The sequence below is a fragment of the Danio aesculapii genome, chromosome 19 (genome assembly GCF_903798145.1).
Source record: "Danio aesculapii chromosome 19, fDanAes4.1, whole genome shotgun sequence".
Taxonomy (NCBI): Eukaryota; Metazoa; Chordata; class Actinopteri; order Cypriniformes; family Danionidae; genus Danio; species Danio aesculapii.
Window position 1 is genome coordinate 9,157,222 of NC_079453.1, and position 17,829 is coordinate 9,175,050.

General features: G+C 35.1%; 2 protein-coding genes across 2 annotated transcripts; one reads left to right on the forward strand and one right to left on the reverse strand.

The window, feature by feature from the left end:
- Window positions 1–584: 584 nt before the first annotated feature.
- Window positions 585–7,120, reverse strand: rab25a (RAB25, member RAS oncogene family a). The gene is made up of 5 exons (XM_056479703.1): window positions 6,910–7,120; window positions 6,239–6,434; window positions 3,752–3,945; window positions 2,681–2,761; window positions 585–1,238 (listed from the first exon to the last, which is right to left on the reverse strand). The coding sequence occupies exons 1-5, from the start codon at window positions 6,944–6,946 to the stop codon at window positions 1,114–1,116; spliced, it is 633 nt and encodes a 210-aa protein (XP_056335678.1). The 5' UTR covers window positions 6,947–7,120; the 3' UTR covers window positions 585–1,113.
- A 2,106-nt stretch (window positions 7,121–9,226) lies between these two features.
- sf3b4 (splicing factor 3b, subunit 4) lies at window positions 9,227–15,941 on the forward strand. Its single transcript, XM_056479701.1, has 5 exons — window positions 9,227–9,312; window positions 9,661–9,789; window positions 12,583–13,125; window positions 15,103–15,432; window positions 15,633–15,941. Exons 1-5 carry the CDS (start codon window positions 9,279–9,281, stop codon window positions 15,797–15,799), a joined length of 1,203 nt encoding a protein of 400 aa, XP_056335676.1. The 5' UTR covers window positions 9,227–9,278; the 3' UTR covers window positions 15,800–15,941.
- The last annotated feature ends 1,888 nt before the right edge of the window (window positions 15,942–17,829 follow it).

Genomic DNA, 17,829 nt, shown 5'->3' on the forward strand with positions numbered 1-17,829 from the left:
TTTCAGGAGTGTAGAAACGTGTAACATTACAACTATAATTATAAAAAGTAAACTGGCATCTATAACTTTATTCAATATATTTATGGCCAAACAAATCAGCACACGGGCTAACACAAAATGTCCCGCATGCTGCTGCTTGCAGAAAATTTCTTCTATTTATATTAAACAAAATCTTTTGTGTCTGACTGAGGGTTTAACCAAGGTATTACTGTTTCATATAATAATACATTTTGCAAACTGCACCAGTGTACATTTCCATAATGAATATGAAACTCAGATCTGAGTTTAACACCCTTTGAAAAACAAATAACAAAAATAATTCAATGCAAAAATATCAATACTCAATAAACCATAGATACCTTCCATGAAAAGGTCTAATTGTTCAGTCTAAGATTTATATGTCAGTATTGATTGAGCTCAAGCTTTGTATAATACAGCACAACCCATATATGTTTATTTATAAAGTGATTCATTACTAAAAATTAAAAATACACCCTTTCTTACATCATCAGTTCCAGCTGTTTTTATCAATTTTATCAGGTGAGACGCTGCAGGCAAAAACACTTTTCAATTTTGAGATTTTTGAAATTTTGGTGTTTTGAAAAGTGTTTTTTTCTTTCTTTTAGCAAAATAATAGGAAATAATACATCCAAAATACACTTTAAAGTATTTATTTTGTTGCACTTTATTAATCTATAAATATCAGTTATTTTTAGAGTCTAAAATTTCTTTACACTTTTATAGTCTATAAATAACAATTGTACATCATTTTAAATTCCAATTTCTTAAAATTCTTTTTTTCTATGTTCAGATTTTTGTGCTAGAATGTATCCAAATGAATGCATATTTAATTAATTAAATAAACATTTTAGAAAATACTCATTAAATATATAATGTTATCAATCAAATAAATCAATTTTAACCCTCTTCACCTAGAGCGTCTCATTTTAAAAGAAATAATATTTTTAATGCTGACGGTCTCTCTGTTTCACTCACTGATATGACATCCAGTCAGGCTCAAGTATGAAGAAATGCCTTCGTGACCTCTGTCATCATTAAAAGTCTTTGTTTTGTGCTGGTGATGGTGATTTGTCAGGATGTCCTCTAGTGTGTTTAGGAGTTTCTGCAGCAGCTTCGGTTCTCCTGGAATTCCCTGGATGGACCGTGCGTCTGTCCGAGAGTCACTGCGCTGATCGAGCCTCTGGTCACTTCTTTACTAGCAACTTTCTGGTGTATCGCTGGAAAACATAGGAAACATAATCAAACACTGCAATGATTAGATTAGATTCAACCTTATTGTCATTACACATGTACAAGGCAACAAAATGTAGTTTACGTCTAACCAGAAGTGCAATAGCAGCAAGTGCAGGATACAGGTATAAGTTATAAAGTGCAGTTCTAGAAAAGCTATGGTGATATTTACAGATGGATGTACTATGAACATTATATACAGGTTGTATTAACTATGAACAGAGATTTACAATGGATGAATATATGTGCAGGTTACTATTAACAATAAGAAGTATCCAGATAGATATGAACATAATTACAAATGTATATGTACAATTCAAGATGAATTAGTGCAACATAGTGTGATGATATGTGCAATTTTAATTGTGCACATTTTAGTGCAGTGTTTTTGGGGAGTTATGAGGAGAGTGGGGGTGTATGAGGGGGGCAAAAGAGAGTTAAAAATAATGCATTTAAAGGTATAAACTAGTTTGATATACTATGTATGAGTGCTCAATGTTTGTAACTTTTTGATTTAGTGGCTAATTTTTATGAATTTGTGTAATCCCATTTGTACATTTTAGTCTGATTTGCTCATCTCCCAGTGACGTTATGGGTGAGTTCTGGGGATAGACTTCCTTTTAAACGTACATTTTCATATGAATGAAACTATGAATTTGTACGAATTAGCAACTCTCCTGACGACACATAAAATAGTTGCACTTCCTTGTGATTGGGTTGTGACACTAATGATTGCAGCAAGGATGCTGAAGGTTGTTTTAAATCATAGGAATAAATTACATTTCAAAATTTAGTCAGGTAGAAAAGTTATTTAAAACAAACTGATCAATTATACTTATATTTTTTACAATTTTCAGTTTTTTCAACAAATAAATGCACTATAAAATGATTTAGAAAAATTTTTCACTTTATTATACTTTATACTGGATATTATACTTTATTTAAAGTTTTTCCAATTTTTAGAACAAACTGCAAACCCATCCCCTGCCAGAAAATAATAATAAACATTTGTAAAATACATATTTGCAAATGTACAGATACTTAATCATATACTTCTATGAACAATTTATACATGCACACGTTTACAAGAGTCTACTCAAACATCTGCATATATACGTAATCATTATTGGAAATCATGAAAAAAAAGAAAGAGAACAAAAATAATAATTTATTTTAAAAAAAATCTAAATTATTGGAACATTTGGGTCAGTAGGGCCTTTTTCTGTTTCGCTTCAAACTGTGCAAATTGAAAATTAATAATAAGCCTAATGGAAACGTGTACATTTTGCTATTGTTCTTTATCGAGTCTTTAAAAATATCACTACAGATTTATGCTAATTTGTAATGGAAACATACCTACTTTAAATCCCATAATATTTTGTAGCACGTTAGCCTTAATCAGTGACGTTAAGTAAAAAATAAATCTCACCTGTTAGAACTTCGAGGAAAGCAGATTCAACATTAGTCGACTCTAAAGCAGAGGTCTCCATAAAAAGTAAGCCATTGGCATCTGTTTTTTCAAACAAAGACATTCATTAATAATTATAAATTGTCTAATTAGGATTATTCTGTAAAACCTTATGCATTTCAATAATTAAAAATGTCAAATTGTTAGGGTATCAATGCACACAGTGTGTCTTACATTACACACAGATGAATGAATGAATCAATTAATCAATCAAATAAATATGTGAATGAATGAATGTAATCTATGGATAAATGAATTAATTGAATCAATTAATGAATTAATCAATCAATAATGAATGAACAAATTAAATGAATCAAATCAATAATAAATTAGTCAAAGGAATCAATCAATTAATGATGAATGAATGAAATGAATGAATGAATGAATGAATCAATCAATCAATCAATCAATCAATCAATCAAAAAATGAATGAATGGAATCAAATTAATCAAGCAATAATTTATGAATCTAATAAATGAATCAATATTGAATTAGTTGATGGAATCAATGAATGAATGAATCAAAAATGAATGAAAGAAAAAAGGAATGGAACGAAATCAAATCAAAGAATGAATCAATCAATCAAATTAAAGGATGAATGAAATTAGCCAATAATTAATGAATGGAATAAATGAATGAATGAAATCAATGAATCAATGAGTGAATGAATCAATCCACGAATCAGTCAATCAACCAAATCAATGGATGAATGAAATCAATCAATAAATAATGAATGGAATGAATGAACTGAATGAATGAATGGAATCTATGAATGAATTGAAGGCCTCAACGAATCAATCAATGAATCAATCAATCATTGAGTGAATCAATAATGAATGAACAAATGATTGGAATGAATAAATAAACAAATGAATCGAAACAATCAATATTCAATCAATCAATCAATCAAAATGTGTTATTAAGTATTCTCTAAATGAACGTTTAAAAAAACGTGAGGGTGAGCAATGACAACATTAAGGTCCTCTTTCATGCTTGAAATGTCTAAAACCGAGGGCTATAAACTGCAGATACCTGCAAAGTCTTTAGCCTCCTCTGTGGGTACAGTGCGCACAGTTGTCAGGTCATTTTTATTGCCTACCAGCATGACCACGATATGAGGATCAGCGTGATCATACAGTTCCTTCAGCCAGCGCTCCACGCTCTCATAGGTCAGGTGTTTGGTGATGTCATAAACCAGCAGCGCACCCACCGCTCCTCTGTAATACCTAAAACAAACAGCATTACATTTAACACAAGAAACACAATTGCATATTGGCTCACATGATTCATTATTTAGTTTTTAATAAGTTGTGATCACACAACATCTACACTTTAAAGGTTTCGGCCCAGATATTAATCAAAACACTTTCCAATAAGGTCCATTAAACTTTAACTTTTGGCTAATGTATTTATTAATAATACTCATTCGTTTTCCTTCGGCTTAGTCACTTATTTATCAGGGGTCACCACAGCGGAATGAGCCACCAACTATTCCGCCATATGTTTTACACAGCAGATGCCTCTCCAGCCACAACCTAGTACTGGGAAACACCCATACACTCTCACATACACACACTCAGACACTACGGCCAATTTACTTCATCCATTTCACCTATAGCGCATATCTTTGGACTGTGGGGGTAACTGGAGCACCCGAAGGGAAACTCACACCAACACAGGGAGAACATGCAAACAACGAGAAATGCCAGCCGGCCCAGCTCGGGCTCGATCCAGCTACCTTCTTGCTGTGAGACAACAATGCAAACCACTGAGCCACCCTGCCAACAATAATGAACAATTGATAATGTTAAATAAGAAGCTTTTTCTCTGTATGTCAATAACAAAATGAAAATTTTTATACAGTGTAATTACTTTAAAGACATTTCTGATAAATTTATGGATATTGCCATTCTTTTGAATCTTCTATTTATTAATGAATCCTGAAAGAAATACATTTCAGTTACTACAAAATTATTAAAAGGCACCACAACGATTTGATAATAAATATTTCTTAAGTGCGGTGACCATGAGAGCTCAAACATGCTGCAAAGATCTAAAAAGTGTTATGTCGGCGCCAGTGGTGTAGTGATTAGTGGGTCGACACATGCATTCCGGTGCTCTCGGTGACCTGAGTTCAATTCTGCCTCGCAGTCCTATGCCGATCCTTCCCCTCTCTCTGCTCCCCATGCTTTCCTGTCAATTTTCTCTACTGTCCTATCAATATAAAGGTGAAATTTTTTTTTAAGTGTTGTTATTAAATTTTTATCTCTCATAATCTGACAAATTGCACAAATAATGTTAAATTCACTTCATTTGAGCTCTCTCGGCCACCGTATTCGACCATTAAACCATCAAATAAAATGTAAAATATATTGAGATAGAAAACTGTATTTAAAATACATTTAATTAATAAATAAATTATTAAATTTTTTTATTCAAACTTGTAATAACAATTCATGTGTTTTTTAATCAAATAAATGCATCCTTGATAAGCACACTTAAAAATGTATAATAATAATAAATTACCAAATCAAAACTTCTGAATAGTAGTTCACTAATCTGGAAGCATCTTTTAGCTAGAACTCAATATTCTGCAGTATTTCAGTAACTACATATTTGACATAACCATAGTTACATTCAAATTTGTATCATCTGAAAGCTCTAAAGTTCACAGGTAGGACGGCATCAAGGCATTTCCGAATCAAAATTCTGCTTCACTTCCTTTCTCAGAAGGGACCTTCATCTGATTGCATGTTGAAGGCAGCACAGATGTGTCCATTGCAATTCAATTTAACCCAGTGACTGGGTATGCCAATATTTGACAAGTTGAAATAGAAATTAGGGTGGCACGGTGGCTGAGTGGTTAGCAATGTCGCCTCACAGCAAGAAGGTCGTTGCTTTGAGTCCCGGCTGGGTCCGTTGGCATTTCTGTGTACAGTTTGCATGTTCTCCCCGTGTTGCCGTGGGTTTCCTCCGGGTGCTCCGGTTTCCCCAACAGTCCAAAGACATGTACTATAGGTGAATTGAATAAACTAAATTCGCCATAGTGTATGTGTGTGAAAGAGTGTGTATGGGTGTTTCCCGGTACTGAGTTTGCACCCAGGATTCCATCTGCTGCGTAAAATGTATGCCGGAATAGTTGGTGGTTCATTCCGGTGTGGTGACCTCTGAAATAGAGACTAAGTCAAAGGAAAATGAATGAATGAATGAATGAATGAATGAATGAATGAATGAATGAAATAGAAATTTGACTCGTTGAGTTGAAATAACTTAGCATTTTTAAATGTAGTGGTAGAAATTTAAAAACACAATCACGTGCTGTGCTATAGTAAAATAATACAAAAAATCCAAACACTTTAGCTGTCAGGAACTATCCTTTAAACTGTGTACCAGGTTAAAAAGAAATATAGGAGTGGTTCTGGGTGTGAGTCTAAATCAACTGCAACAAATTCCCGATAATATAAAATAAGGGAAAGTACATGAATCTGAGATCAAAGGATGATGAAGTGAGGGACGTACGCTGAGGTGATGGCTCTGTAGCGCTCTAGACCCGCAGTGTCCCAGATCTGGGCTTTGATGGTGATACTGTCCACCTGAACAGAGCGAGTGCTGAACTCCACGCCAATAGTGGTGCGACTGTCATGGTTGAACTCGTTTTTGGTAAACCTTGACAGCAGGTTGCTCTTTCCAACCCCTGATTCTCCAATTAAAACCACTGAAAGACAACCAAGACAACATTTAACTTACTTTGAATGATGCGTAGTTAAAGGAAAAATTTATTTTTCACACTTCACTTGTTGCAAACGTGTTTGACATTCTTTCTTCTGTTGAACACAAAAGAAGATATTTAGAAAAATGCTGGAAACCTGTTACCATTGACTTCCATAGTATTTGTTTTCCTACTATGAAAGTCAATGGTTACAGATTTTCAGCTTTCTTCAAAATATCTTCTTTTCTATTCAACAGTATAAAGAAACTCATAAAGGTTTGGAACCACTCGAAGGTGAATAAATAGTGAGTAAATATTAATTTTTGGGTGAACTACCCCTTTAAATTTCTGACAGTATTAGTAATACATGGAAAAGACAAAATAATAAATATCTTTTATATATTAGATTATCATGCAAAGCCTCAGAGGTAGTACTCATAGTAAAAGCAATCTGATCTTCAATCAGCTGACTGAAACTTACCTTTGAAGACAAAGTTGTAGGCTAAATCTGTCCCCATGTTGTCTTTAGCTGTAATGTGTCAGTCTGTGTTTAGTGCTTACGTGTTACTCGAGCTCAGAATCCACTGGGAGGAGAAAAGCAGATGCTCAGGTTTCTGCGAGAGCTTTATTGATCCATTCTTGCAGGTCTAAATGCAGATTCAGCCAGACTCTTCTTTGAGACAGTTTGGGTGGGAAAGCAGGTGAAACTGGTAGAACCACTGACACACACACACACAATGGGAGTGGCTTCATGCTCTCACACACACTACTGTTAAATCACCGTTCCTTCACTCCGACAGCGTGTATGTATCCAGTTCTGTATGTGCAAAAACAAACATCAGAGGAGCTGAGTCAGAAAAACAAGCCGTCCTGCATCAACATGTATCTTTATAGGCAACAGATTGAGTTCCTGTAAACATAAAATAAAAGAGGTTTCGCTTAGTATGACGTAATCAAACCAAAACGCTTTTAATTTAGCTCATTTTAATGCAAATTTACCCGTTTAGCCCAGTGTTTGTTCGTGTTTAGGCTTGTGAATCACACCTCTGCTGTCCATGCATTTACAACATCTTTTGTCACGATAACCATTGTGTATATTGTTGGGTACAGACAGCCAGGGGTGTGAAATATGTGTGTAATTTTATTAAATGAATGTTCATTCATTCATTCATTCATTTCACTTCAGCTTAGACTTAATTTCAAAAGTCGCCACTGCGGAAGGAACCGCCAACTGTTCCAGCATATGTTTTACGCAGTGGATGCAGCGGCGCAACCAGGGTGCGAATTGCAGGGGGGGGTGGGGGGTTGGGGGGGAGTCTTCTAAATAGAGAGTTTGCTCTGATTTGTATCTTAAAAGATAATATAAAAAATGAAAATAATAGGAGCGTCACGGTGGCGCAGTAGGTAGCACCATCGCCTTACAGCACGAATGTCGCTGGTTCAAGCCCCGGCTGGGTCATTTGGCATTTCTGTGTGAAGTTTGCATGTTCTCCCAGTGTTCGCGTGGGTTTCCTCCACAAGTCCAAAGACATGAGCTATAGGTGAATTGGGTATAGACTATAGCTAAATTGTCCGTAGTGTATGTGTTTGAATGAGTGTGTATGGGTGTTTCCCAGTGATGGGTTGCAGCTGGAAGGGCACCCGCTGTGTAAAACGTATGATGGATAAGTTGGCGGTTCATTCTGATGTGGCGACCCCAGATTAATTAAGGGATAAGCCGAAAATAAAATAAATGAATGAATGAATAAAAATAATAGATAATATGAGTATACATTTGACCACCCCTATAATGGTTCATATCACTGTGAATGCACAATCAGTCTATGTGAGAGAAAAAAATTATTTATCAGTCTGAAACCATCAGATCAGAGCACAAATAGACAACCTAAGTGTTCACAAGACACTTTTCTTGTAAAATAGGTTTGACCTACAGTAAACTCTGGAATAGCTAATCAGAAGATCCTTTAGGTCAGAATACATTAAATATCGCACAAAACACTGAAAACTTAAATATGTTTTATTAATAAATCAGATTAATTAAATTAGTTTAAATAAACACATACATGTGATTCACTGAAGCATGGATTACACAAACTAAAGTTAACATTACCGAAAAAGTTGACCCTCCTGATCGTGAATGTAGAATTCGCACCCTGGGCACAACCCAGTACTGGGAAACTCCCATACACTATCACTCACACACACATTCATACCCTGCGGCCAATTTAGCTTTTAGCTTTTTAACTTTATTAATACATTGCAAACAATGCAGGGTTTCCAGTTTGTTCATGTTGTCCCAACACACATAGATTAAGTTACTTAACAAATTTAAGTGGTTTAAACATAAAACAATTAAGTTGTCCCAAAAAATATCAAGAATTGTGTTGTCTCAGCTCATTTTATATGAGTAGCTTTATTTGAACAAACAGCAAAATCATTTTTTGGAAAGTACTTCTACTTCCACTTAAGTATGGTAGGTCATTTTGAGTACTTTATACAGCTCATGATAATATTAAACTGCATATTTGATTAATTTGTTACTTATGTGATAGAAATCATGCGGTAGCCTACTGTTTGTCGCGTCACCACAGACAGTCTGACTGGGTCCTGAAACACTGGCTTAGCATGGCTCTTGCTCCATTTTATGACCTTTAACAACATAAAAGACATATTAAGTAACTTCCGAACAAAAACAAACCAAAGGACGCAGTAAATCATAATTTGACATCCACCAAAACGCGAATGTTCATCTTCCTCTCCTGTGGGCGGCAGCACTGCGATGACAAGGCGATGGTGAGGTGATTTTAGCAAAAAGAAGTGCTTCCGTCTGTACACACGCCGGGGTTCATCATGGCGGCGGGACCGATTTCAGAACGAAATCAAGGTATATTTGATAAATATAACTTTTTTAGGAAAATTTTAATGTAGTGTTCAGGGAAATTGATGTATTGCAGCATTATTGGACACTTTAAGCTCTTTTTATGTTCTATAATGTCGTCAAACCGCTCTCTTTCATTCATTCAAACATGTTGGCTAAAGAAATAAAAACAAAGAAACGTTTGAGTTTTGGTTTTAATGAGGTGTAACAAAACAATCATGTATATTTAAATGCTAAAATATATGCTTACTATTATCGGAATTGATAACATGTATATAAATAATTCATCTAAATATATCCAGTACGTTTGCGTTCAGTGTTATATTACTCATTTTGATCATCTTTTATTGGCAGATGCCACTGTATATGTGGGTGGTCTCGATGAGAAGGTCTCTGAGCCTCTTTTGTGGGAACTTTTCCTTCAAGCTGGTCCTGTTGTAAACACACACATGCCCAAAGACAGAGTAACAGGACAACACCAGGGTGAGTTAACACGTCTTAAAACCCTTCATATTGCTATTGGGTTAAAGTTGGTTTTATATATGCACATTCTGACTTTCTCCTTCATAATATAATTTCAAAAAAGTATGATTTGCAAATGCCAAACAGGGAAATGACATTAGCAGTCAAAGACTATCAAAGGACAAGACCGTTCATGGCAGTGGTGTAATGCAACAATTTACAAATACTCACATTAGTAGTTTTTCACAGGAATTGCGCTTTACTAAGTAGTTTAAAAAAAAAGTGTACTTTTATTTTAATTTGTGTACATTTTGAGTAAAGATTGTCCCTTATCTGTAGATTTGCTTTACTATTTACCTTCAACCTCCAGTCACTACTTTATTTTTTACCTACGTTTTTATATTTCATTGTCTAAGTAGAGTAATATGTTTCATGATACTTTTTTAATCTTGATTTTGGCAGGATAATTTAGTTCATTTTGATGCCATTTATGTCACAAGACCTCTTTATTTCTGACTGTGGTGGAATGTTTGAGTAGATAGTGTTTCTTCCTATACTGATAAACTTCCAGTGAGTGGCTAATGTGACTCTTTTTCAATTTTATATGGTTCCTTTTACAGCATCAATGCTGTAAAGTAATTAAAATGTAATCAGTTAAATAGACTTTGGCATTCATTTAGTTGCTCAAGCATAAAATGAAATGAAAAGCCGTTTACACACTCGCACCCATCAGGATTAGCAGGCTAGCGCAGACGCTCCATTGAATATACTGGGGTAAAATAAATGTTCATATTTTAAAGACATGGTGGGAAAAAATGTAGTTTAATGCAGTGCTTCTTGTACATTCTGAGTAATGCTGTGCACTTAAGCCAAATTAAATCGCAATGGCGTTTTGAAATGCTGCAATTATGTAATCGCAAGAGGCTGCAATATGAAATATCGATGTATTATATAATTTTCCCCACCCACAGATGAATTCATATAAAAGTAATGTCGGTAATATGGGAATAGTTTGGTTTCAAAGTCACAGACACCGAACACAAACAGGTAATTTGTAAGAGCTGTCACAGAATTGTTGCCACAGCATGAGGAAATACAACAACCAGCACCTAAAAAAGCACCACAGGCGAGTATATGAGGAGTGTCTTGCTAAAAAGTCAACTAAAAGCATTGCCAGTGACATTTAATCTAGTAACTAGCAACAGCAAAGTACAATCTCAGAGTTGTTACACCATATGAAAAAACATCACGCAGACACCAGGGGTCCGTTCTTCGTAGCTCGCTTAAATGATCTAAGATGATTTGGCAGATCCTGGATCTTTTCATCTTAATAACTGCTCTCTGGCTAATTTGGTTCTTTAAACAAGTTCGTGAATCAGATTAAACTGATCTGAGATCGCTGCATGTGTTGTGAAGGACAGATCTATCGATCCTCGAAATCATGATCAGCAATGCAATGATTGGCTGACAGCACAGCAGCGTAATGACATCATCTGATTATTATTCAATTATCCATGTGAGCTAAATTACATAAAATTCTTAGTAAACTGTTTGTTAAATATGATATGCAATAACTTTCCACCTTTGTTGTGGGCTGCAGGCTTTACCCTTTCATGTGTCAAGAGTATTTAGCAATTTATTTAGTTTTACAGTTAAAGAGGCTTTTCTTTATTATAGTAGCCATAGTAGTATTATTGTAGCCGGTTTCTTAATCGGTGTAAAGAATAACTGAATGTTTACAAAAGCATTGGTAAAAGCGTCTGCAACTTTTGTGAAGCATCTAATCACCGTCATATTAACTGTTAAGACATATTCATGACTGCATAAATGTGTTATTCCTTTAAAAAAAAAGTCACGTATTATCACTATATATATATATATATATATATATATATATATATATATATATATATATATTTATATTTATATATATTTATATTTATATTTATATTTATATATATTTATATTTATATATATTTATATTTTTATTATATATATTTATATATATTAGTTAAAAAATACATTTACTATTTTCCCAAGTGTACATAACTACTGTAAGAAAATATCAGCATTTGGTACATACTTTCAGTATTATCTTTGCTTGAACTGACCCAATCCTATCCTGTTTATATGAAATGAGCCCGCTCCCTAGCAGGTTTGAGCTACCAGAACTGTTGCTATGACAACAACTCTCGGATCAGTTTTGAAGAACGAAATTATCCTGGATGGTGTCAAATCGTCAATAACCAAATCCAGCTAATTGAGTAATCCACGTACGAAGAACAGACCCCAGGAGTTAACTTATGCCATAACTCACCACTGAAAAATTAGTGTTTAATTTCTAAATGTTTCTAAACAAATTTGAATAGAAGTTGGAGTAAGTTATTATATCTTTTCAGTTTCAGTTTAGTTTTTAACTAAAACTCACTGCATTTTAGCAGTAAGAAGCTACGATACAGAATGTTCAGCTGAAGCTTGACTACAAAATAAATTGCAAATCAAAATCGCAATATCTGTTGAAAAAATCTTAATTAGATATTTTCCCCAAATTGCACAACCCCATTTCTGAGACCCACTCCACTCAGCCAGTGGAGATCATTGATATTAAAAGAAAACAGATGTTAAACGTGCCAATTTAGTAACTGCATACAGTTCACCGTAAACGCTTGTTCCAGGTTACTGACAAATTAAAAGTCCTCCTGCATATACCCTATTGCATGAAGAAATTAAAGTGTGTTGTAACATTGGATGCATGTAAAACAAAATTAGGAAGTATTAGATCACTTAAAATTAATATCACACTCTCTTCTCCAGGTTATGGCTTTGTGGAGTTTCTCAGCGAAGAGGATGCGGACTACGCCATAAAAATAATGAATATGATCAAACTTTACGGCAAGCCCATACGAGTCAACAAAGCTTCAGCGCACAACAAGAACCTCGACGTCGGTGCCAACATCTTTATTGGCAACTTGGACCCTGAGATCGATGAGAAATTACTTTATGACACATTCAGCGCTTTCGGTGTGATCCTTCAGACCCCCAAGATCATGCGAGACCCTGATACAGGCAACTCAAAGGGTTACGCCTTCATCAACTTTGCCAGTTTTGATGCTTCAGATGCGGCTATCGAGGCTATGAATGGCCAGTATCTGTGCAATCGGCCGATCACTGTTTCATACGCATTTAAAAAGGACTCAAAGGGCGAGAGGCACGGCTCAGCGGCAGAGCGTCTTCTTGCCGCGCAGAATCCACTGTCCCAGGCTGATCGCCCACATCAGCTCTTCGCAGATGCTCCACCTCCTCCCAGCATGCCCACGCCTGTCATGACTGCCCTCGGAGCAGCCATGCCTATTCCAGGTTAGAGATTAAAAAGATTTTAATGACATTTTCCAAATGTTTTTTGATTGGACATCTCTGCATTATAAACTAGTTTTGTTATAAAAAAAGTTTTGTTAAAGAGGCCTAAGTTCAAAGACATCAATAAATGCATGCATTTGTTTTTCACTAAGAGAATTTATGCAGGTCTTTAAAAAGTATTTTTCCCTTCCTCAATTTAAGACATACATTTATAAATCAGAGCAGATATAATATCAAAAATAATAAAAATTGCTTTTCTCGTCTTGAAATTGGTCATTCATATAAATCCTGTAGATCTGTAAAAAAAAAAAATTTAAAGTTGGAGGGAGGGGTGGTCTAATGGAAAATATTGCCTAATAGAATTATTAACCTGCCTTTTGAATTTATTTTTCTTTTTTAAATATTTCCCAAATGATGTTTAACAGAGCATTGAAATTTTCACAGTATTTCCGAAAATATTTTTTCTTCTGGAAAAAATTTCTAATTTGTTTTATTTCGGCTAAAATAAAATCAGATTTTAATTTTTTAAAAAACATTTTAAGGTCAAAATTATTAGCTCCTTTAAGCTATATTTATTTTCGATTGTCTACACAGAACAAACCATTATTATCCAATAACTTGCCTAATTACCCTAACCCGCCTAGTTAACCTAATTAACCTAGTTAAGCCTTTAAATGTCACTTTAAGCTGTAAAGAAGTGTCTTGAAAAATATCTAGTCAAATATTATTTACTGTCATCATGGCAAAGATAAAATAAATCAGTTATTAGACATGAGTTATTAACTATTATGTTTAGAAATGTGTTGACAAAATCTTTTCTTTGTTAAACAGAAATTAGGGAAAAATAAACAAGGGGGCTAAAAATTCAGGGGGGCTAATAATTCTGACTTTAACTGTATATACAAACATATTTTACTTTTTCAACTGGCGAGTTTCCACCCCTGTAAAATCATGGCACGAAGCCTTGTATTTGCAGCAAAAACTCTTCAGAATTTGTGTTTTGTAAAATAAATATATACAAATTTTTAAAGCCATATACATTTACTTGATGTAAAAAATACACACACACACACACGCACACATATAATATAATATAATATAATATAATACAATACATGCATATATAATCTTGTTTTCTGGAAGTTCAGACTTTTGCTAATATAGTACAACTTTTTTTTTTGCTCTCTATAAATTTACATGAACAAAATATTTTGACACGATGTGTTCCAAAGTGATCTTTACCTTTTATTAAGGTAAATTTTAAACCTTTTATTAAGGTAAATTTATAACTTTAAAAAGTTTAAAATTTGCCTTAATAAAATACCCTGCTCAATTAAGATTTTTTCTAAATTGCATGAATCATGGTTAATGCAAAAAAAAATTTATGTCAAATCTTCTCAATTTTACCAGTGAGATGTTTTAAAATGTGTCAATTAACCTGCAGTTTGCTAAGCAAAGATATTTATTATTTTCTACTAAACCTTTACAAAATTTTCTGCCACTTTTTGAAAATAGTAAAACACCAACAGTTATTGTAGAAAACATCAGTTATTTCCATTATATTTTCTCCTGTCATAATTCTAACCTAGAGTTCATCAAATAATTTCATGTTAAATTATCGCTTAAAGAACAATATAAATGGTGATTAAAGTCACCATACTGTGGCCCATACATTGAAGACTTTGAGGACAACACATACACAAACACACTCCATTGAACATGTACATAGACAATATACTATATTACTGCAGGTTAACTTTGTTTATATATAATAACTTTAACTGGTAAAAGCTATTAGTTACTAGTTAATTTCTTAAATTTTTTAGGAACTAATAAAGTTATAGTAAATGATAACCTTTACGAGTTTGATTGTACTGCAGTAATGTGCACCTTTTGTAGAGCTGCTTTTAAACTATAATTGTTGTCAAAAGTGCTCTACAAATAAACTTGAATTGAATTTGTGTATTAATCTCGCAGGAATGCCTCCTCCTGGTGCTTTCCCACCTGTTCCTCCTCCTGGCACAATGCCACCTGGGATGCCTCCCGGTATGCCCATGCCTCCAGCACCAGGTACTCCTGCGCCACAGGGCGGTGGAGGACCCCCACCGGGACACCCGCCCTTCCCTCCTGCTGGAATGCATCCACCAGGAATGCCGCATATGCCGATGCCTCCAACGGGACCTCCAGGAATGGTGCCTCCCCCACCCGGCCCACCAGGATCTAACCAACCAAGAGCGCCACCTCCACCACAAATGCCTCCTCCACCCATGGGTGTCCCTCCCAGAGGACCCTTTGGACCCCCAATGGGTATGTATGTATGCATGTATGTATGCATGTGTGTGTGAAGAAGACTGACTTGTTGTGTTAGTATGTATTGAAATCATAAAATAATAAATAATTATTCGTAGTATTATGACTATATCAGTATTGTACATGATCATTATCATAATATAATGATGTTTTTTTTATTTATACAATGATTTCTACAAATCTTCTACTTTTATCAGGTCCACCAATGCATCCGGGTATGAGGGGTCCTCCTCCACCAATGCCGCCTCCAGGTTATGGTGCAGGACCACCCAGACCCCCACCCTTTGGTTTTCAGAGAGGGCCTCCCATGCCGCCACGTCCTCCTGCACCCAGAGGTCCGATGAGAGCACCGGCGCCTTCCTAAACCCTAATGTGAAGACTTTGTCTCGTTTTTATTTTACAGTCTGTGCTCTATTAGATGGATCTCTTGCTTCTTTGTATACAGATTTCTTAATTTTGGTCAATGTACCTATTCGGAATTAGCAAGAATAAACCGTTTTATATAACATCGTAGTGGTATCTTAAGTGGACTTTTAAAAGCTCTCTACTACCCGTCAGACATTGAAACCATTATAATATGGATACATAGAAACAGAAGGATGGGATTATAGTTCCTAGACATATCAGCGTAGAATATAGCAACTTTTCATTTTCCGTCTTAGTACACCATGTAATCTACAGAAGAGTCCAACTTTAAATACAGGGCACCTCCGGGATCCTCCAAATGAAATTCAAGGCTTTTTAAGACCTTTTTAATACCATTTCAAATGAAATTCAATGCCAACTTCGTACCTATTCCGACAGAAGAATAAGGGCAGAATGTCAAATCTGTATAAATTTTGAACCCATATAATTTGATAATTATGTATAAGTGGGCTACTTGAATTAAATAAAACATTTAATTTCAATTATCAGTTATATTAAATCTGTCGTCCACCCAGTAGCGATTATGAAGGTCCAACTGCTTACTTTTGGTCATCTTATTGAGACTCTTGTCAAACATAACCACAAACCCGTTGGCCTTATTGACCTGGTCAATAGTTCTTTAGTTATAAAAGGAGCCGATCCGAATTTAGTAATATATGCAGTTTTGTTGCTTCCACACAAGAATGTAGCTGCAACCTTTGAGTCAGGAAACATGGTTTTGAAAACCTCTGTAATGTTCTCATTCGATGTGTAAGATAGGATGTTCTTTGGCTGTGGTGGCAATGCTTCTAATTTAGAAATTTCTTCCTTACTGATGTTTCAGTAACCGAAGAGGTCTCCGGTGTACAGAACTGCACAATAGGTGGTTGGCGCTGACGAGGAGTACTACACGTGGTGTGTTTGGCACCCCTCATATGGGAGTCCAGGGCCCGTAACACCCATCGTCGCAAGCTTAAAAGATTTCCGGCAGTAGGCGTCGTGGTCATTTCCTGGCACAGGCTAGACCCAAATGTAATTCGGATTCATTGGCCACAGCGAATTACACCGACGCTTTCGCATTTTAGCCGACAAACTAAGCTTGTATTCACTTGCCTTCTAACCATAGTAATGGGTGTGCATGCTTTCTGCTATGACGTGGAGCGCGAGGTGCACTCAACGTTACGCTGCATGAATTTTTAATTAGCCTAAATTAGTAACACTTAATTGTGTTACGGTATGAACTTAATCCTAGGAAAGGCAAAAATAAATGAATAAAAAAAGACTTTTGTAACGAAATCCAAGACTTTGTATACAAAATTCAAGGCTATAAAGGCCTTAAATTGAGATGATCAAGACTTTTTCAATGCATTTAAGACCCCGCCGGTACTCTGAAATTGGAAATTGATCTAAAAACCTTTTAATTTTTAGTGAGATGCTAATAGTCTAATCCGATTCAATGATGTATTCCCGCCTGACATGAAGATATCCGATGAATAGATTCAAAAATGGTAAAATACAAGTGTTTAATTACTTTTATGTTAATTGATACCAATGCGGTCATATTTTGCCCCCAAAAAAGTCATTCACACTGTTACACCACCAGCAGCTCGGACTGTTGATATAAGGAAGGATAGATTTGTGTTTTATTTCATTTACACCAAATTATGCGCCAACAATTTGAACGTTAAAGCAGAAATTGAGACTCTTCAGACTAGGCAACCATTGCTGCCGTTTGATTGGATAATTAGATGTGTGTTACTGAACATTTGAATTGGTGAAATATTAAATCAATCACCAAATAAGTGGCCAGTAAGCGTACACCATACAAAAACCTCAAAACATCATGCAATTCTGAGTGTGCCTCGCATAGGTGAGTGGGTTTGACAAACCACCTGTAGAAACTTTCACTTTCGTCTGACATTTGCACATTTGTACCAGACGCTTTCTCACACTCCATATCTTTTAATAAAAATATAAGCTTTGTGCATT